Source organism: Thamnophis elegans, chromosome 2, assembly GCF_009769535.1.
Source record: "Thamnophis elegans isolate rThaEle1 chromosome 2, rThaEle1.pri, whole genome shotgun sequence".
Lineage (NCBI taxonomy): Eukaryota > Metazoa > Chordata > Lepidosauria > Squamata > Colubridae > Thamnophis > Thamnophis elegans.
Genome location: NC_045542.1, coordinates 8,215,387 through 8,236,827, shown reverse-complemented (window position 1 = coordinate 8,236,827; position 21,441 = coordinate 8,215,387). Strand labels below are relative to the sequence as shown.

The 21,441-nt window shown below is 44.4% G+C and overlaps 1 protein-coding gene across 1 annotated transcript in view; it reads left to right on the top strand.

Moving 5' to 3' along the window:
* Positions 1-21,441, top strand: part of LOC116503571 (filamin-A-like) — a 122,739-nt gene that overhangs the window by 95,083 nt on the left and 6,215 nt on the right. The window contains 11 exon segments of the mRNA XM_032210071.1: positions 430-468; positions 471-581; positions 1,331-1,453; positions 2,464-2,730; positions 4,486-4,623; positions 8,655-8,675; positions 8,678-8,769; positions 9,389-9,521; positions 20,729-20,778; positions 20,780-20,812; positions 20,814-20,901. Of these exon segments, the coding sequence (XP_032065962.1) occupies positions 430-468; positions 471-581; positions 1,331-1,453; positions 2,464-2,730; positions 4,486-4,623; positions 8,655-8,675; positions 8,678-8,769; positions 9,389-9,521; positions 20,729-20,778; positions 20,780-20,812; positions 20,814-20,901 (1,095 nt within the window).

Genomic DNA, 21,441 nt, shown 5'->3' with positions numbered 1-21,441 from the left:
TCCCCCTTACCAGAGGGAGCCCCCTTGTGGAGTATTGTGAAGCCATTACCATGGCAACTCCACTGTGCTGTACAGTAGAAGCCATTTTAAGGCACAACAGGCTGTATCTTAACAGACCACTCACACCGAGGGGTGTCTTACCCCTACAGTGTTTTTTTTCCAAAGAGTAAGTCATCTGTGTACCAAATTTGGTTGAAATTGCTTGAGGCGCTCAAGAGTGATGCTGGAACAAACAAACACACACACACACACACACACACACACACACACACATTTATAGAGAGAGAGATTGGAGGGAAATTATGTAGCATTAGCATAAATTGTACATGCAACTTGCTGCATTATTCTTAACCGTGCATATTTTTACCACAATGATGAGGTGCTCAAATGTATCCAAAAGCTTCTGATAATAAATGGATCTTTCTTTAGGCTATGGTGGTCTGAGCTTGTCCATTGAAGGCCCCAGTAAGTTGACATCAATACAGAAGACCTGGAAGATGGTACTTGCAAAGTCACCTATTGTCCTACTGAGCCTGGCAACTACATCATCAACATTAAGTTTGCAGATCAGCATGTGCCCGGTGAGTGCATTCGTCCTTGCTGTGTCACATGGGACCAAAAGTGGGTCCAAAAAGTGTTCAGGGTGCCCCAAAAGGTGGTTCCAATAAGGGACAGGCAGGCATGTCTTTAAAATCTGGATTGTTGAACAAGCTGTTGTAAGACTTGGTTCCCAGATAGATAAAAACCTGTTCTGACCCCCCTTGTCCCACACCAATAAACACTCCGAGTCAAAGATAAGTTACGGCATTTGATTAACAGGCAGACAGGTCCTTGGCAGCAAACCAGCACAGACAAGCTTGGGCAGCAATAAACACAGATAAGGCTTGGCAGCAAACCAGCCTGCCAAGCTCATAACAATGTTCTCCGACATTCGTTCCTGCGTTGACTACTGCAATAAGGGTGTGTGCACAAGTAGTCTTTTTATAGTCTGGAGAGGAGCCTAATGACCACCAGCTGAGTGCAATTACCTCCTGATCATTCAACTTAGCATGGTTGAGTGCCAAAAGAAAAGCTGTTGCTACTCTGGAGAGCTAGACATTCACCCAACATCTCCAGAGTTGTTGTAGGACAGCTAATGCTTCTGTTGCCGTATAGCCTTGATACCCATCCTGCTTCTGCCCAAATCTTCTTATCAATTTCTCCCCTGAAAGGATAAATGAGATCTGACTGGACTGCAAAGAGTTTGGGGGGGCTGTTTAAAAACTACCATTAGCAGGTAAGGTTTTGCTTCCCTTTTGACCACCCCCAAAAATCTGGTTTTCTGATGCAGGGAGCCCTTTCTCTGTGAAGGTGACAGGAGAGGGAAGAATGAAACAGATGATTACGCGCTGCCGCAAAGCCCCATCCGTCTCCAATATTGGCAGCCAGTGTGACCTGAGTCTGAAAATCCCAGGTAAGCAGAGTCCAGGGGGAGAAGGGAGCTAAGTAGGTGGGTTGAGCAACTTTTTATGCCTGAGACTATCCAGCGATAATGGAGAGCTATTGTGGAAGCACCACACCTTCTCTGAGGACAAAGTAAGCATTGTACCAGTTCCACGTAACCCTGCTTGCTTGAGCAAATGCTAAATTTGTTATGGAACTAAGTGCTTACTCTGGGGCAGTTTCAAGCAGCTGTCTAGGTCTTAGCCGCAAGGGACTGGGCATAGCATAGCACTTAGATTTACATACCGCTTCACCAGGGGTGGGTTTCTCGCCCCGTTCCAACCGGTTCGGTTGGAACGGGGCCGGCGGCGTCCTCGTGCACGCGCGCGGCGCACGCATGCGTACTAGCGTCTGTGCGATGCTCCAGCTGCTCCGGGAGGATCGCGCAGGCGCTGTAGGCGTCCTGCGCATGCGTGGAAGTGCAGAACTCGTCAAAACCGGGTAAGGAGGGCGGGCGGGTGGGCCACTCGCCGTTCCCGGAAGTTACTTACTTCCGGGTTCGCCAACCAACCGGTTCGCAGGGACCGCCGCGAGCCGGTTGAAACCCACCCCTGCGCTTCACAGTGGTTTTACAGCCCTCTCTAAGCGGTTTACAGAGCATATTGCCCCCCAACAATCTGGGTCCTCATTTTACCCACCTTGGAAGGATGAAAAGCTGAGTCAACCTTGAGCCTAGTGAGATCTGATCTGCCAAATTGCAGGCAGCCGGCAGGCAGCAGAAGTATCCTGCAGTACTGCACTCTCACCACTGCGCCATCATGGCTCTTGAATGTTAAGTGGATTCAACCATTCGGGCTTCCAAACCCTGGTTTGTGCTAAGCATTACCTGGCCAATGGGTTGATTTAATGTGGTTGGTTGATTTAATAAACTGTGTCTTAACGTCTATCCGTAAGAAGTAGTAGAAAAACCAGTATTTTATGTAGCAAAATATGTAGCCATGCAGTTCTGTATCCTTTTAATTCTTGTGCCGTGGTCCCCAGAAATCAACATCAGGGACATGACTGCCCAGGTGACCAGCCCGTCAGGCAAATCCCATGATGCAGAGATCTTGGAGGCCGAAAACAACACCTACTGCATCCGCTTTGTGCCCACTGAGACAGGCATCCACTCAGTCAGCGTCAAGTATAAAGGACAGCACGTGCCCGGAAGCCCCTTCCAGTTCACAGTGGGCCCTCTTGGTGAAGGCGGTGCGCACAAAGTCCGGGCAGGTGGCCCAGGCTTGGAGAGAGCTGAAGCTGGTGTGCCAGGTATGGTTATCAGTTGGGGGAAGAGCTTTAAATTGTGAGCGAGTACCTTGGGAAGCGGGGAAAGCAGGTTAATGCTCACCCTTACATTGTGTTTAATGCACCGTGTAAAATGGCAGGTGGTTTAGGTTTAGGTTTAGGTTTATTAGATTTATATGCCGCCCTTCTCCCAAGGACTCAGGGCGGCGTACAACATTAAAAGAAACACACAATACAAAAGTTAAAAAAAAAATTAAATAGAATATCCCCAAACAAACCCAATTAGAATTGACAATAACATTTTTTTAAAAAAATCGAATTAAAATTAACAGTGATCAATAATTTATTTTGTTTGTTCAGGCCAGGCTGGCTTGCTGGAAAAGCCAACTTTTTAGGGCGCGCCGGAAGGACCGGAGGTCGGGGATTATGCGAAGCTCCGGGGGCAGCTCATTTCAGAGGGAAGGCGCTCCCACAGAGAAGGCTCTCCCCCTTGGGGGTCACTAGCCGACGCTGTCTGGCCAACGGTACCCTGAGGAGGCCAACTCTGTGGGATCGCACTGGACGATGGGAGGCTACCGGTGGCAGTAGATGGTCTCGCAGGTACCCTGGGCCTAAGCCATGGAGCGCTTTAAAGGTCATAATTAGTACCTTGAATCGCACCCGGAAGACAACCGGCAACCAGCGCAGGCCGCCTAAAAGGGGTGTAACATGGTGGTGATGGATGGTGGGTTAAGGATTGAGTGGAGGATCTCCGTGTGGTCTCTAGATCAGCATAAATTGCTGTCTTCTGCTTGTCCTGATTTTGCACTTGAATCAGAAGCACCGAGGCGCTTCCGGGTTGAAAGGATTAGCCAGTGACATCACCATTGCCATAGGTACCCCCCAGTTGGGGGCTTCTTCATGTCCCTGGCAGGAGCTGGAGAGAAGGACGAGAACTTAACCCCATCCCAGGCAGCTCTTGGGTCTCAAATGCAGGATGGCTAAACTCCTGCCCAGCATTCCAACCAGTTGAGCCCTGTGCTCCTTTTCGCTTGTCCTGATGGTACTAATATTTAAAGCCTGTATAAATATATTGTATACCAATTAATGCCCATGAACGGCACTTCAATCATGCTGGCATTGAAACAGATGAAAATCAATTTTCCAGAACAGTTTTAGCTCTAGCGTGGTTCCTCTGATTTTTATCCCTGAACTCACAGATAAAATAGTTAGGCTTCAAATAGATGCAAAGCTACGTGGGATATACAAGTTACCAGAACTAATTTTCCACTCCATGAGGAAGTGTCAGCCCTTCGAGAAAGACCAGAGAAGGAAGCCAGAAGGAACGCAATGTTATAAACACTTAAAAAAAAATTACAGGATTACAGCAACGGAATCTTGCCAGTCTAAATGTTCTTCCTCCCCGCCTGCTTTTATTCTAACGAAAACTAGGAAGGATGGAGTCAGAGATGCTTTCTCAAACTGCATTTTTGTTTTGGATTGGGATTTCTTTTACGGGACTTTTATCTTGTCTTCGGCTCTTCCTCCTGTTCCTCGAGGGTTATTCTCCCCTCCCATTATGGGAAGCATGGAAGGGGAAATGGCCTGGCCAGAGAGCGGGGTTTGCCGTATAGGAACTTCAGATCTGATGAAGGGGGTTCCAGGCAACTCTCACTTCATTTACACCGTTCGAATTATTTTGTAAAGACTACACAACGTATCTTAAATGCATCTTACGCCATGTGGATTTACATATCCACCCTGGTTTGTAATAAGAACTATTTGCCTTGTTTCCCCCAGCTGACTTCAGCATCTGGACGAGGGAGGCAGGAGCCGGTGGCCTTTCCATTGCTGTGGAGGGCCCCAGTAAAGCCGAGATTGCTTTTGAGGGACCGGAAAGAGGTTCGTGTGGAGTTTCATATATTGTGCAAGAGCCTGGTAAGCGAGTGGTGGTGGTGATGGGGAGGTGAACAGTCATCTTCTGAGCTAGAACCGATTGCAATAGAGCTAAACGTTAACTATCGATTAAAGAGAAAGTCAGCTTCAACTTCAGTGGGGTAGAGGTCTGATTTGTGCATTGATGAGAGGAGGTAAATAGTTAAGGATCTTCTGGGAGATTATAATTATGGTTTCTGGTAGGTTATTGTAAAGTGTTGACCTCTCTCTAAATCCTGCCAAGCAGATGAGTGGCGGGGGGGGGGGGGGAAAGGACTGTAACTTTGTAACTTTAATAGATTTGTATGCCGCCCACGTCCCCTTGTGACTCTGGGCGGCTGACAACGAAGTAAAAAACATATAAAATTTTAAAAAATACAATTGTTAAAAATTAACTATCATCCATTCAATCAAATGGGGCTGGTATTCATCACAGGCCCCATGGCCTGCCGGACAGCCAGGTCTTGGTTGCTTTACAGAAGGCCGGGAGAGTGGTGAGGGTCCAGATCTCGGCAGGTAGCTCGTTCCACAAGCCGGTGCAGCTAACAGAGAAGGCCCTCTCTCGGGGAGCCGCCACCGGCATTGTCCTGTCAACGGCACTCGGAGGAGGCCCAACCTGTGTGATCTTATGGTCGTTGGAAGGTGAATGGCAGGAGGCGGTCTCTCAGGTAGCCAGGTCCATACCATGTAGGGCTTTAAAAGTAACACTAGCACCTTGAAGCTCGTCCGGAGACCAATGGGGAGCCTCGCGGGAGGATAGATGTATACCATGGGTGTATCTAGTACACCCATAATCGCTCGCAGCGCTGCATTTCGGACTAACTGCAATCTTCGAACACTCTTCAGGGGCAGCCAAAAAAGACTGTTACTTTTTTGAAGCAGGATAGAAAAAGTCATGGCCTTCAGGTATTTCTGGACCTGTCCATTGTGAACGTTGATTGCGCTCTTTATGCAAAATCCATTGGAGTCCAGTGCTTAGATTCCAGCATTTGAAGATACAGAGGCTTGTCTGCGTTACAGTAATCAGTATTATTCTGAATAAGATAACCTTTGTGTGTCACTTTTTCCTAATGAACACACTGAGACACATTAAAAATGAAATTCTGAGGCCGTCTCAAAAGCTCTCTCTCCCTCTCTCCCTCCCTCTCTCTCTCTCTCTCTCTCCCTTCCTCTCTCTCTCTCCCTCTCTCTCTCTCTCCTCCTTCCTCTCGCTCTCTCCTCTCTCCCTCCCTCCCCTCCCTCCCTCTCTCTCTTTCTATCTCACACACACACACACACACACACACCACACACACACACACACATTTGACTACATAGTGGGAAAACAGAGTCTTGAGAATTAACCAGGTGGATACTATAGGGTACAAAGCTATTACAGAATCTAGCTGTTCTGCTTCAGATACCATGAATTGAATTGAATTGAATTGAATTTATTAAATTTATATGCCGCCCAATCCCGAAGGACTCCGGGCGGCTTACAAAAAGAACAAGAAAGAAAAGGAAAATACGAAAAGGATAATTTAAAATTCACAAAGCACATGCATTCACTCTGATCGGGGCTGGACCTCAACAATGAGGTCAACAGCCCCAGGCCTACCGGAACAGCCAGGTTTTAACAGCTTTCCTAAAGGCATGAGGGTGGGTGAGGTCCGGATCTCTGGGGTAGCTGATTCCAAAGGGTCGGAGCAGCCACAGAGAAGGCTATCCTCTGGGGGCCCGCCAGCCGACACTGAAGTCTCCATCCAAAAGGTAACCAAAGAATTGTGACAGAATATTATAGGAGAGCCAGCTAGAGGAGGGACCATATGCCAAATCAAGGAGTGGAAAGGACAGAATTGAGGAAGATGGCCACAGACAGACCTGTAGGGAGAGTGACGAACTTTAGAATGGGATGCAGTTGGAATGGAATCGCTTTTTCAGGTGGTAGGAAAATAAAGAGAGAGGTTATTGGGGCAGGGCTCCCAAAGGAAATCAGTATTCTCACTACATACAGGGATGGCTGCCCTTAATGTTTTTTTTAAGGTAGCAGTGTCATGGCACACTTGCCAGAGAGGCTCTGAGGGTCTTAAGTCTTTTGTTCTAAATTTTATTTTAGCATTTGCACAATACGTTTCAAGTGCCTCTACTTCAAATTGCAGACAGCTGCATTCCAAAATAACACCCAGAAGGTCCTGGAAACTGAAAAGAGGAGCCCCATCCACCTCTGAGACCACAGATCACATGATCCTTGCAATAGCATGATCTGGGGTGTTCCAGAGCAAGGGTCCCCAACCTGTGGGCCATGGCCCACGACTGGGCTGCAGCCTATTCAGAACCAGGCTGTGCAAGTGGCGCCCACTGGTGCATGGGCATGCGCGCATGCGCACACAGCCCCACTCGCATGAGCGTTGAGGCGCTCATGGCGCCATTCACACAAGCAACTGGTGCTTGTGCGTGCTTGCACCTGCCCCTCCCATAAAACCATCCCCTTTAGCACTTAGACTTATATACGCTTCATAGGGCTTTCAGCCCTCTCTAAGCGGTTTACAGAGTCAGCATATCACCCCTACAGTCTGGGTCCTCATTCACCCACCTCGTAAGGATGGAAGGCTGAGTCAACCTTGAGCCGGTGAGATTTGAACCACTGACTGCAGATAACAGTCAGCTAAAGTGGCCTGCAGTACTGCACCCTAACCACTGCGCCACCTCGGCTCAATACACACACACACACACACACACACACACACACACGGCCAATCAACCCAGAATGGTGGGGAACTCTATGTTCAAGAGTTCCTGGGAGAAAGTGGTGTCTAAGTTGACTATATCTTGTGATGCAGCATATTCCCAAGTCGGGGCTGGAGAAGGAAGGATGTGGGAGCTCCTTTCTAGCACCTTCTCCTGGAATTGGAATACGCTCTGGCAAACCCATCCATGAACTGCAGAGTAGCCAGATTCTGCATTCCAACTGGGCAACATTTCATCCAAAGTTGAAAAGAACTTTCTGTTTGGTAGGGAAAACTGGCAGCTGTTCAGCGCAGCAACCATCTGGAACACAAGCTGGCTGATTTGCTAAGGGGGAAGAAAAACCCCAGAGATGGTAACACACACACACACACACACACACCCTCCTCTCTAAGAGCTTGCCTTAAATCAAAATTTTGTATCTGGAAGCAGCATTGTTCTAATCCAGCAGTAAATCTTGTCAAGGTAGCACTGAAGAACATACTACGGGTGTGATCCGCCATGTGCTAGAGCTTCAGAAATGCCTTTAAATAGAGAAATCGAATTTGTTAGAGACCTTGTGTTGAAATTTTTTTGGCAGTGGTCGAAATGCATTATCTCAACCAAACCATTAAATGCCAAATGCTGCTGTTAGTTCTGCACCCAGGGCTACCAAATAATACATATGTGACAGTTTCTCCATATGGGCATGCCGAGCAAATCTGGGAGGAAATTTCAATTCCAAGCCTCGCAAAAAACTCGAGCGCACTCTTCCCTTTGAAGCATTTACTTTGTTCTGTTTAATTGCAAGATTTTTTTTAAATAGAAAAAAAATCTGCTGTTGATTTTAAAAAAGGACGAGGAGTTAAGAGATAGCAATAGCAGTTAGACTTATATACCGCTTCATAGGGCTTTCAGCCCTCTCTAAGCGGTTTACAGAGTCAGCATATGGCCCCCAACAACAATCCGGGTCCTCATTTTACCCACCTCGGAAGGATGGAAGGCTGAGTCGACCCTGAGCCGGTGAGATTTGAACCGCTGAACTGCTGAACTGCAGTCAGCTGAAGTAGCCTGCAGTGCTGCATTTAACCACTGCGCCACCTCGGCTCTTAAGTTAAAATGCAACATCTTTAAAGTGTTAAATTTAAACGTTTCCAAAACAGTTCTTCATGGAGCAGCCATTGCGGTGCAAGCTTCCCTTTTCTTCATACTGGCTAAACTAAACATCATGTTTAATTCCTCTTCAGGGGCTTGTAATCTTTTGAATCTGAATTCGTGCCTGACAGGTGTGTTGTTGTTTTTTTTCTTCCTGTGTTCCCCTTTCCTGGCAGGTGATTATGAGGTTTCTGTGAAGTCAATGACGAGCACATCCAGACAGTCCCTTTATAGTACCCCGCCACCACCACCTCTGACGATGCCCGCCGACTCACTGTTTCTAGTCTTCAGGTGAGGCACTGGGAGAAACCGCCCACTTGCTCCCCCTGCTGTTGGGGTGGAGTTGGCACTGTTGCTCTCCTGAGCTGGCTTTCCTTCACCACAAAGAAGAGAGCGTAGATCCAGGCTGGGGAGCAATCTGTCCTGCAGATGTCGAGCAGAGGGGGGTGGTTTGCTTGAATGCCCGAATCAGTTGCAGGGGGAAGGAGACCCCACAAGTCATCCTCACTCAGAATAGTCCGGTGCCAACTTCCTGGCCACACAGGGATCTGCTCCGGGGTTTTCTCGTGTCTCGTTAAAGGCTGCTAACAGTCCTGCGCTCCGTGCCAAGGTTTAAAGATGGAGAGCTCCCCTGGGCACGCTGCATCTGCTGATCTGCTGCCATGCTGAAAGGCTACCCGGCCTTCCTCTTGTCTAAACTGTGCCCCTTTTGCTTGCCCGCCTGCCGCTTGTGCTGTGCCCAGCTTCCAGGGGAGCTCTCCCTCTCTAAGCCACCTGGCTCAGGTAAGTGGAAGCTTGTCTTGTGTTTGTCGGGGGAGGGAGGGAGGGAGGGAGGGGAGGATGCAGGGCTCTGGAGCTGGATGCTGCCCTCTTGGCCCTTTCGGCTGTCTCATGTGCTCTGTGCTTCCAGGAGTCAGGGTTAAAAGTGAACCAGCCAGCCTCATTTGCTGTCAGCTTGAACGGGGCCAAGGGTGTGATTGATGCCAAGGTGCACAGCCCCTCAGGGGCTTTGGAGGAGTGCCATGTCACTGAACTTGATGAAGGTAGGTCCTCTGATGTCTATTATTATTATTATTATTATTATTATTATTATTATTAGTAGTAGTAGTAGTAGTAGTAGTAGTATTTTCATTAAACATGAAACTCAGCCAACTGACATTCAAAAATGCATCACAAATACCATTGACTGGTGCTAATGGTTGATATGGATTGCTGCCAACGTCCTAGATATCAACCAAGTACCCTTTTAAATATAAGATGTTATATTATTATGTTAAAATTATTATTATATTAAAATAGGTGTTATATCATCTATTGTTATTATTATCGCAACAAAAGAATTGTATCACAGCGGCCAGTTGTTTCGCCAGATTTGGCATTGATTAGTAGTCGGGCCCTACCCAGGGCCTAGGGTGTCGTAACGTATTTTCGTAATATGCGTGCGGATCCAAGCAGTGCGGCTTTTTTGCATTTGACTGATGGTGATTTTGTCAATTTTTTTTTTATATATATTTTTTATTTATTGTTTTTTATTCTAGAAATTTTAATTTCTTTTTTTACCATACTATCAAATCATTATAAACATCAAAGGTTAGGTATCTTTCCCTCCCTCTTTTCTTCCCTCCCCCCCTTACTTCCTTCTCCCCTGCCTTCCCTCCTTTCTTTTCTCCTTTCCTCCTTTCCTTCCCCGTCCTTTCTCTCCCTCGGTCCCCCCCTCCTTCTCACATACCTTTCCTCCTTCCCTGCCTCTTTCCCTCCTCCTTCCTTTTAATCTCCCTCCTTTCCTCCCTCCTCCCTCCTTCCTTTCAACTCTCCTTCTCTCTTTCTTTCCCTCCCTCTTTCCCTCTTTACTACCCTCTTCTCTTCCCTCCCTCCTTCCTTCCCCAGTTTTTCCTCTTTCTCCTCTCCTTCTTCTTCCCACCTTCTTTCCTTCTCTTCTTTCTCTTCCTCCTCTTTATCCTTCCCCCCTTCTTCTGCCTTCCTATTCCTCTCCTTTCTCCTCTCCATCCTGACTTCCCTACTGCCCTCCCTCCCTCCCTTCTAACCTTTATTACATTTGCATGTTTTCCTCTGCTGAGGACAACCTGGTTTTCTTTCCCTTTCCTTGCTTGAAGAGGCAAGGATTATAAGTCCTCTCGCCTCATCTAAAATGAAGTTTGATCGCTAATTTTATGCAGGTAATTATAGCGGATTTCCTATCAGCTTTTTAAAGTTTTCCAACATTGTAGCGTAACAAAATTGCTCGACGGTGGGTTCTCGCCCCTGATACATTTCTCCTTTCGTTTATCTCTCAGTTGTTGTATATTGTTCATTTGAGTTATTAGTTTAATCGTATAGGTTAGTCAGCTATCTCTTTTTATGTCTAGGTCTTTACTGACTCATCAAGCCATTTGTATAGCTTCTCCCAGACTGTATAAAAGTCTGTGTCTTCTTTGTCATTAATTCGCATCGTCAGTCTGTTCATTTCTGCTAGTTCTAAAATTTTATTCATCACCATAGTGTTGGTGGGGGCATTTTCACTCTTCCAGCACTGTGCGTAAACAATCCTTGACGCTGTCAGAATATGGACTAGGAGGTATTGGTCAGATTTGCAAATTTTTTGATCTATTATTCCTAATAAGAAAGTTTCCGGCTTAAGGCATAGTTTAATTGACAGGATTCCATTCAGCCATCCTAGTATTTGCTTCCAATATGCTTTGGCTACCGGACACGTCCACCACATATGGTAGTACGTGCCCAGCACCGTTTACATTTCCAGCATATGGCCGAAACTTTTGAAGACATTTTCGCCAGTCTTGTCGGTGGAAGATGCCCTTGCACCCCCCCTCCCCTGTGGTTGTAAGCCGCCCTGAGTCCCCTCAGGGAAAAGGGCGGCATATAAATCCCAATAAACCTAAACCTAAACCTAAGATGCCAGCGGTAGAAACATTTTATATATATTTTCTTTATAGGCCGTCGACTTTGTCAATTTTAGGTTCCATTCCCAGACTCTTTCCCAGTCGTCTAGGTCTATTGTGTGGCCAATGTTTGGGCCCAGGTTACCATGACTTCTTTTACCCTTTCTGCTTCCGTTTTTCGAATCAGTAAGCAGTTGTATATTTTTGAAATTAATTCTCATCTGGTCCAATTAAAATTTTATCTAATTCCTGGTTCTTGTTCTGGAAGCCAGGTTGTGCTAGATCAAATTTGTGTTTGTTTTGAATTTGGAGATATGGCCACCAATCAATGTTTATTTCCCTTATCAGCCAAATTTTCCCTGGGGTTTAGTTTGTTTTGGTCGTCTAGCAGCTGTTGGTAGGTAACAATTTTATCCAAGTTTACCAAATTCGGGTATATCAGGGCTTCCGTTGGAGATATCCATTTAGGTAGTTGCGTGTAGTATCTCCTTCTAATTTCGAGCCAGTCCTTAATCAATACCCCCCTTAAATGGTGACTACTAAAATAATTGTGGATTTTATTTCCCTCGCACCATAGGTAGTTATGCCACCCGTATTGCAGGTCGTGGCCCTCTATTGTTAAGATTCTTTTATTAGCTAACATTACCCATTCTTTTATCCACATAGTTGTTGCTGCTTGATGATATGTTTTCCATTCCGGTAATCCCATTCCCCCTTGAGTTCTTTTATCCTGCAGGTGCATATTTTATTCTGGGCTTTTTACCATTCCATATAAAGTTTCGAATCATTTTGTCCAAATCATTATAAAATTTTTCCCCTAGCTTGACCGGTTGCCGTTTGAAATAGGTAGAGGATTTTTGGCAGAACGTTCATTTTAATTACTGCGACTCTTCCCATCAGTTGATAGTTGTAGTTTTGACCAGTTTTTTAAGTCCTTTTGGGTATTCTGTAACAACTTATCATAGTTGTCTTCTTTTATGGAAGAGCATTTCGCAGACAGCCAGATCCCTAAATACTTAATTTTTTTAGTTACCTTTAATTCCATTGTTTCCTCTAGTTCTCCAATCTGGTTTTTGGGGGAAGTTTTTTATAATCATTTTTGTTTTTTTCCTTGTTTATTTTTAAACCGGCCACACACCCAAAGTTCTCAATGTCCTTCATCAAATTCGGTCCTGAAAGTAAGGGGTCTTCTATGATAAAGACCATGTCATCCGCGAAGGCCTGTACTTTATATTGTTCTCTTTTTATGGTCAAGCCCCTAATTTCCTGATTTGATCTTATCCGATTTAAAAGGACCTCTAGTGACGTAATAAATAGTAGTGGGGAGAGCGGGCACCCTTGTCTAACACCCTTTCCAATTTGTATCCTCTCCGTTAGTTCCCCATTGACTATAATATTTGCAGATTGCCGTGAATATATAGATTCTATAATCCTAATAAATTTATCGCCAAATTTCATCATTTTTAGTTGAGTGGTTAGAAAGTTCCAATCTAGGTTATCAAAGGCTTTCTGAGCGTCGACAAAAATTAATGCGAGTTGTTTCTCGGATCTTGTTTGATAGAATTCCAGGGTATCAATTATTATTCTTGTATTGTTTCTAATATGTCTTTTTGGGAGAAAGCCGTTTTGATCCGAATGTATACTCTGATTTATATTATTTTTAGTCTTTCCGCCAATATTGATACAAAGATTTTGTAATCTGCATTTAACAGGGATATGGGTCTATAATTTTGACCTTGCTACTGTCCGCCTCTTCCTTTGGTATTAGGGTGATGTAAGCTTCCCCCCATGATTTGGGGACCCTACCATTTTGTAATGCCTCATTACATAGTTCTAATAGTTTATCTTCTATGGTATTTTGAAGTTTTTTATATATTTCCGACGGAAGCCCATCTGGCCCATGTGTTTATTGGTTTTTTTGTGTTTGAATGGCCTTTTTCAGTTCTTCTTGTGTGATTTCTTTATCGAGCATCTCTCTCATCTCCTCCGACAAGACTGGAAGCTTCTGCTTTATAAGGTATTTTCTAATGTCTTGTCATTAATTTCGTCTTGTTTATATAGTTTTCCTATAATAGTTCTGTACTATCTTTTTCTTTTCTCCTATTTCTTGTTTCAATTCCCTCCTCGTCATACAGTTGTTTAATAATTCTTTTGACCTTCTCCTTTCTTATTTTGTGGGCCAACCATCTCCCAGTTTTATTTGCATGTTCAAAATAATTCTGCTTCATTCTCTTAATGTTTTGTGCTATTTCCTCTTGAGAGATCAAATTTATTTGGTGTTTAATTAACTCTCCTTTTTCCCTGTGTCTACTATTTTCTGGCTCTTTCTGGGTCAGCATTCCGTCTCTCTTAATTCTTTGTTCAGTGTATTAAGTTTTTTCCCTGTGTATTTTGTTTCTTCTTATTGTATAGGCTATGGATATTCCACTCACACTGCCTTCATCGTGTCCCAAACATTTGGTATTGAGGTCTGCTCTTTACCGTTTCTTTAAAGAAGTAGCCCAATTCCTTTCTATTTGTTGTACAAATTGTTTCTCTTGTAGTATGTTCTGGTTTATGTCCACCTGGCTTTTATCCTTGCTTCCCTTTCCATTGCCATAAGACTGGGTGATGATCGGCCCACTTGTTGGGTTATTATTTCAATATTTACAGTATCCATGAGTAGCTCCGAGTTGGACCAAACCATGTCGATACGGGACCATGAATTATGTGGATGGGAGTAAAACGTGTACTGTTGCATCTTGTCATTCATTGCTCGCCAGACATCATAAAGATCTAAATCCTTCACCTATTTACATAGGCAGACGGTAGTTCCTTCTTGTGCTTTTCTTGTGAGTACCCTTATAGTCCATCTTACCGTCTGCAATAGCGTTGAAATCCCCTAGAATACATATATTTTTGCCACTCTATTTCATTTATCCTCTTATATAGATTATATAAAATCTCTCTTGTTTGTGATTTGGGGCATAGATTCCAACTAGTAAAATTTTTTCCCACCATTAATTATCTCCACCATTAATACCCTACCGTCTTTGTCTGCATATATTAATTTGGGGTTCAACCATTCTTTTATATACATTACAATTCCTCTTTTTCTGGTTTGTGCTGACGAGCAGAATGTTTTACCTAGTTTTGGACAGACCAACAGGTTATTGTATTTTTCTTTAATGTGGGTTTCCTGCAGACAAATTACATCTAACTTTTGTTTCACTAGATCCAACAGTACACGTTTTCTTTTGGAAGTTATGTTAAGACCATTTACATTTGCTGATAGTACATTCGTTTCCCATTCTTCAATTCCCTTACACGTTATTCGCTTTGAGGGCGCCTTTGGATCGAGTCTCGATGGGTGACCTTGCTCTCGGATCTTCTCTGCCATATCTCTCTCGTTCTCTGGCCTCTCCTGGCCCCCGCCCCTCTGGTTGAGTGTCAATTATAGTGTCCTCCTGTCTTAAAAGTCCTTCTTTATTAAATCTCTCATCGTCTGCTAGTAAAAGTTCCTGGAATTCTTGAGCTTTCGCCAAGGTGTCTATTCGGTATTTCTTTTCCCTCCATGTTATCAGCATTCCTTCTGGAAGGAGCCATCTGAACTGGATTCTGTCTCTGTTTAAACGTGTGGAGAGGAAGTTGTATTTCCTTCTCTTCTCTCTGACTCTCCGTGGAGTCTGTTTTAAGATGAGAATTTCTTTACCTTGTATGTTAGAGAGTCCCCTCTTAATTGTACTTAGAATGTCCTCTCTCAGCTGTCTTCTCAACACCCTCACATGGATCTCCCTCGGAAGCCGGTGGCGTCTCGCGAAGCCTGTATTGACTCTATAGGCTTCGTCCAGATCATTAATAACCTCTTTTTCGGCCTGCCGAGGACTAATCCCAGGATTTCTCCAATCAGCTCCCGGAGGTTTTCATCTTTGCTTCCTCCACGTTTGGTAGTCTTAAATAATATGCTGATCGCTCTAATTCTAGCTGGAGGATGGCCTCCTCCAGGCTTGAGTTTATAGATTCCAGATTGTCCTCTACTTTGTCTATCCTTTTTTTCCGCTATTTCCGTTCTCCCCTTAACATTTTGGAATTTCCTGCTCATTTTTCAGCAGCGCTGTTTGTATTACTCCTATGCGTTCCTCAATTCTTCCCATATTATTTCTTACTTCATGTATTTCATTCTTTACTCCCTCCAGGCCTTTGGTGAGACTTTGTCAATTTTTAACTGTTTAAATGTAATTCCAGTGCTTTTGGAATAGCACCCAGTGTGCCGATTACCACTGGAATTACCCCTGCTGGTTTGTGCCATAATCGTTGAATTTCGATTTTTAAGTCCTGGTATTTTGCGATTTTTCATATTCCTTCTCGTCGACCCTGCTATCACCTGGTATTGCGATGTCTATGATTGTAACCTTATTTTCTCAACCAGTGTGATGTCTGGGTATTATGCGCCAGTATTTTGTCCGTTTGTATACGGAAGTCCCACAAGATCTTGACCATCTGATTTTCGGTGACTTTTTCAGGCTTATGTTCCCACCAGTTCGTTGTTGTTTAATATTATAATTTTTGCATAAATTCCAGCGGATCATTTGTGCTACTGAATTGTGATTATTATTATTACTATTATTATCAATATCAATATTATCAATATTATTAATATTATTAACATTATCAATATTATTAATATCAATATTATCAATATTATTAATATTAATATTAATATTGTTAATATTATTGATATTATTAATATTATTAATATTATTAATATTATTGATATTATTAATATTATTAATATTATTAATATTATTAATATGTATTTGCAAAGTGACCTGTTAGGCTTGCTGCATGAAAGGGCTGTTTGACCCATCTATCTCACCCTCCAGCTCTAGAGCAAAGGATAAGGCTACCAAAGTCTCTTTCTCCGGCTTCAAAAAGTAGACTCTAGAAATGCAAGTTTGTGCCAAAAGTAGAATCAGACTATTCGGTGACCAGATCCCAGGCCTTTGTTCTGGGTATAAATAAACATTGTGGTTCCGGGAGACTCATTTAACAATGGTCTGCGGAGGAGATTCTCCACCATCCAAGTTATGGGTTGTCTCAAAGGTGTTTTTCCCAGAAAGCAACTGGGTTTTCTTTTTCTGAATTGAAGACGTTTGTTGGATGAGAACAAAACATTTCAAAGGAAAGCAGAAAAAACCAAGGAAAATCAGTTGCCTTTTGGAACACGTGCTACAATATTAAACCTAAATTGCTTTCTTGGTCAACATTGGAAATACTTTTTTTCCATGTACTTGGAAAAAAAGTTAACTGCTTCCTGGTGAAAACAACTGCGCATTGAAGTGTGGTGTGGTTGTGTAGCGCACCACGGAGTAATTGTGCTCAGTTGTAGCTCGGCCCACGCCATACCAGACTTTCTGACCAAACTGCCTGCATTGAATGCGGCTTGGAAGCAGATGGAGAGCTTTGTAAATGAACATTATAGTTGCTGTAATGTAATCCTCATTCGGCTAAGTTACAGTGGAGTCACCAGTCTTTTTATTAATTCTGTCAAGAACGCATCGCTCTAATCAGTTGCCACATTGTAGATGTTAGAAAAACAGCTGTACTCTTCAAAACCTGTTCCGATAAGAGGTCTTCTGCCCACTGGGGCAGCCCAAAGCCGCTACGTACGGTACTATTCTCTTGAGTCCAAGGGCAACAAGTCAAATCCAGAGAAAAGCCATTTGTTTACCTTCTTCCAGTCTGTAACAGCAATGGCTCAGCTGGAGCGATGAGTTGGGCTGACCCAGCCTTCCAGAGAGGCAGACAAAACTATTGGCAGTATCTTCAAGCTACTTTACCAAGGTCCCGTGATGGGCTAACAACAAAATGTCTCCCACACTGTTAGTTCTCCAGTCCACATTTGCTGCTTCAGGAGTCAAGAGCAGAAACGGACCCAGAGCCAAAACACAAAGGCAGATTCTTGGCTACGGGCCACTTCCTGCTTACTTAAGGACTTCAACAGACAGATCTGGAGCCTTGAACCGTCCAGGATAAGAAACAATGCTTCTGCCCCAACTCTAATTATGGGCTAGCCAACGCTGTCAAACTCCATCTGTCACAATTCCCATCTGGTTAGCATTCCCCAAGTATGCTTACTAAGGCTAATTATTTTAAGCAGCAAGCACATCTGCTCACAACCACCTACAAGTTGTAAGTCAACATAGGTCAGCTCGCTCGTGGCGGTGTAAAACGAGGGCTCGCAACACAGAGAGCTGACGCCTGCTAATTCCCCAAACTTAAAAGGAAATGGCTGAATTTTGTAAGAACTTGCGAAAGGATATGGAGATTCGTAAGATTGTAGCCAGGGCTGGATTTAGATGAAAGAGGCCCTAGGCTATTCCACTTACGAGGCCCTTTCACCTCCCATTTTAAGTTTGTAAATTACATGAGAGACAATAAAATACATCATTACTGTGATATATATCAATATAGATCAATATATATAGCTGGCCTCCCGACGGAGGGCGGCTCTGCTCTGCGGCAAAGGCAGCGAGGCCAGCCGCCTCCCCTGCTGCGCTCAGTTGCCCGGCTCGGCCCCCTCGCCCTCACCTGCCTGGCCGCTGGTGGGCTCCCGCGTTGACGGGCGGCTACTGGGAGCGGCCGCGCCTCTCGCCCGACTGCCGGTGCTGGGAACGTGGGTGGGCTCCCCAACTGCCGCGGCACTGGAACGATCTTAACCAATACATTTTTATGTTGTTTATTAGTCATATGCGTAGAATTTCTCCTTATTTCGGTTCAGTGTTTTAGTGTTCACTTGTTTTTTAGAATAGTGTAATTTTAATTTTGCTAAGAATTTGAATGTAGGCCCCTCTTGATCTTGAGGCCTAGGCTGAAGCCTAGTAGCCTATAGGAAAATCCGGCCCTGATTGTAGCCACTATTTTAGCTGTGTGTGCGTACACAGGCAAGTGATTGCTAAAGTTAACTGCTAACTGCGATATAGCATTGATTCCTATGCTTGCTGTAACCTATGGTCACAGTATGAAAAATCATGCCATATTGTTAGCTGTCCAAGCCTGATTTTGCCAACGCTGAACTGGGGCTTTTGCAATGCAAAACAACTTCGCAAAGCAAAGCTTTGTTCTTCGATTCCTTGCTGTGTATTCATCATACTCAACCTTCAAGAAAACAACATCTGTAGTCACCAGGAGGCAAACTCCACTCCACGGAGTCATTACTTTTACTGAGAAGATTGTGTGAACTCTGTACATAGCTTTTTTTCCCCCCCCCCCCCCTCTTTGTCACGGGAACTAAGGAGGGATGGATTAGGACTACTAACAACACTCCTTTGAAGTTATGGTCCCCAGAGATCCCCGCTCACATTGCAGTTTTATGGATTCTTATGTCAAATGAAGTTGAATCTATCCATCTTTAGAGGGTTCCACCACAAACCGCGTTCGACTAAAGGCGCTCGAGGAAACGGCGTAGCTGACGTCATCACAGCGCGACAACAGCGCGGAGAAAAAAGCACGCTGTAAACGCTAAACCTAAATAACCCCTAAACCTAACCCCCCTAAACCTAACCTTAAAACCTAACCCTTAACCTAACCCTAAACTAAACCTAAACCTAACTAATCTACCCTTAACCTAACCCTAAACCTAACCCTAAACCTAACCCTAAACCTCACCCTTAACGCTAAACCTAATCCTAACCCTTAACCTAACCCTAACCGTTAACCTAACCCTAAACCTAACCTAAACCTAACCCTTACCTTACTTGAATCGGCTTGCTTTCAAAGCGCTATTTAAAGCGCCCTTCTTTTCCGCGCTCGCTGTTGTCGCCCTGCTGATGACGTCAGCGACGCGGTTTAGTCGAGCGCGCTTTAGTCGAGTGCGGTTTTGTCGTGCCACGCTTTTAGGGTGGGGAGATGCAGGACTTGCTGCCTCTCCCGTACAGAATTTCCTGCCATGTAACTTGCAAGCTTCAGTGTGGTTGAGAATCTATTGTTGAATATTATGACTGCATGTGAAGGGGAGACACAATGACAATTGCAGAGCAGTGCTAAAAATGAGACACCTGTGGCTTTTGTGTGAAGTCCTGCCTTCTCTGCAGATTACTTTCAAAGCCATGAAAGGAGAGCCTTCACCTCTGACCCAATCTCTGAATGATCTACTCCCAATAAGTGGCAGCTTCCAAAGAAGGCAGTTAAGGAGAACAAATTGAATCAACTGTTGCCCTTCGGAATATGTAGGACTATAGTTCTTACAATTCTGTGGTCAGGAAGACAATCCGTTAAAACTTTGTCAGTTCTATTTGCATATTAAGCAAGTACTGTGTTTTCTGGACTATTAGATGCACTGGAGTATAAGACGCACCCAGATTTTGAAGAGGAAAACAAGGAAAAATAGTTTCAGCCCTCCCCATCCCCAGGAGCTCTCCCCAAAGATCTGCGTGCCACATTTATGTGAAAAACGGGCCTGTTTTTGGCAAAAATGGGACGCATGGGGCAGGGTTTCAGGAGGCCAAAAATGGACAAGTATTCGGTGTATAAGATTGCACCAACATTTAGTGGGGAAAAGTGTGTGTCTTATACTCCGAAAAGTGCAGTAGTCTTTTTTGCAAAGGTTGGTGGCCTTCAAAGACATAGGGAATGGGGGAGAGCTGAATTGTCTGTAAACCCCTTTACTTCTAATCAGTAACACAGATCTAATTTGTTAATATATCTGTGCAAGCCTGAACCTGTTCCATACATGTTGTTGTTGTCTGGCTCTTAAATTAACATGTTAAAGATTTTACTCATACAGTACATATGCACATCTTCCTTTATACTGTCTTAAGTACTGCCCAGGTTTGATGTAATATACTTGACTACGGGTAGTCCTTGACTTACAACAGTTCATTTAGCGACCGTTCAAAGCTACAGTGGCATTGAAAAAAGTGACGTTATGACGGTTTCTCACACGGCCATTGCAGCATCCCTACGGTCATATGATCAGATCAGATGCTTCACAACTGGTTCATATGTATGATGGTTGCAGTGCCCTGGGGTCATTGTGATCAGTTTTTGCAATAGGGAAAATCCAGATTCATTTAGCAACCACGTTACCACGTAATGATCCACTTAAGTGTGGCAAGAAAAGTCACAAAATGGGGCAAAAACCTCACTTAACAAATGTTTCACATTAGCAGCATAAATTCTGGGCTCAATTATGGCTGTAACTCAAAGACTACCTGTATATTGTACGATTTCACATGGAGAGTAGTGTCAACATCTGATTCAGAAGAAAAAGCAAAAATTTAGGTGCTTGTCATTTCCTTTTCCTGTGGATGATAATCATTTTAAGATTCACGTCTCTTTAAGATGCTCCTTTCTCCACCTTTGTGTTGCTACAGACAAGTAGGCAGTGCGCTGCATTCCCCGTGAGAATGGCATCTACTCAGTTTGATGTCAAGTTCAATGGGAGCCACATACCTGGCAAGTCCCTTCAAGATTCGCGTTGGGGAATAGGCCAAGCTGGAGACCCAGGGGATGGTATCCGCCTATGGCCCTGGCTTGGAAGGTGGGTGTGACAGGTAAAAGGAACCTGACTAAAGCCAAAGGCTACTGTGAGATTTTGGTAAAAGCTACCTGTTCTGACCCCCTTCTGTCCATGGAACGAAAGCCGAAACCAACGTAAATGAGAATATTTTTAATCAGTCCAGACTCTCGTTGGCTGCAAGCCACATAAACAAAGAGATAAGCACTCCGGCTCAAGTCCGACAAACCTTGGCAGTAATGCAAACAAACTCTGGCAGCAATCCAGCCTGCCAAGTTGTTTCCTGTTAATCCTTAACGTTGACTTCTGCAGAAGGGCGTGGCACAAGCAGTCTCTTTTATAATCAGGAGAGGATCTTAATGAGCATCAGCTGCGTGTAATCACCTCCTGTATTACGTAGTTGTTCTTGACGCCCAGTAGCCCTTCGTCGGCGTGCATCCTGGAACAACTCACAGGTGTATTCTGGATCACTCACTCTTGTCTCCTCCCCCACTGATCCAAGGCTCAAGCGCCACCTGGTGACCAACAGTCTCTCTGCGCCTTGCTCAGAGTCGGAATCCTGTCCAGGGT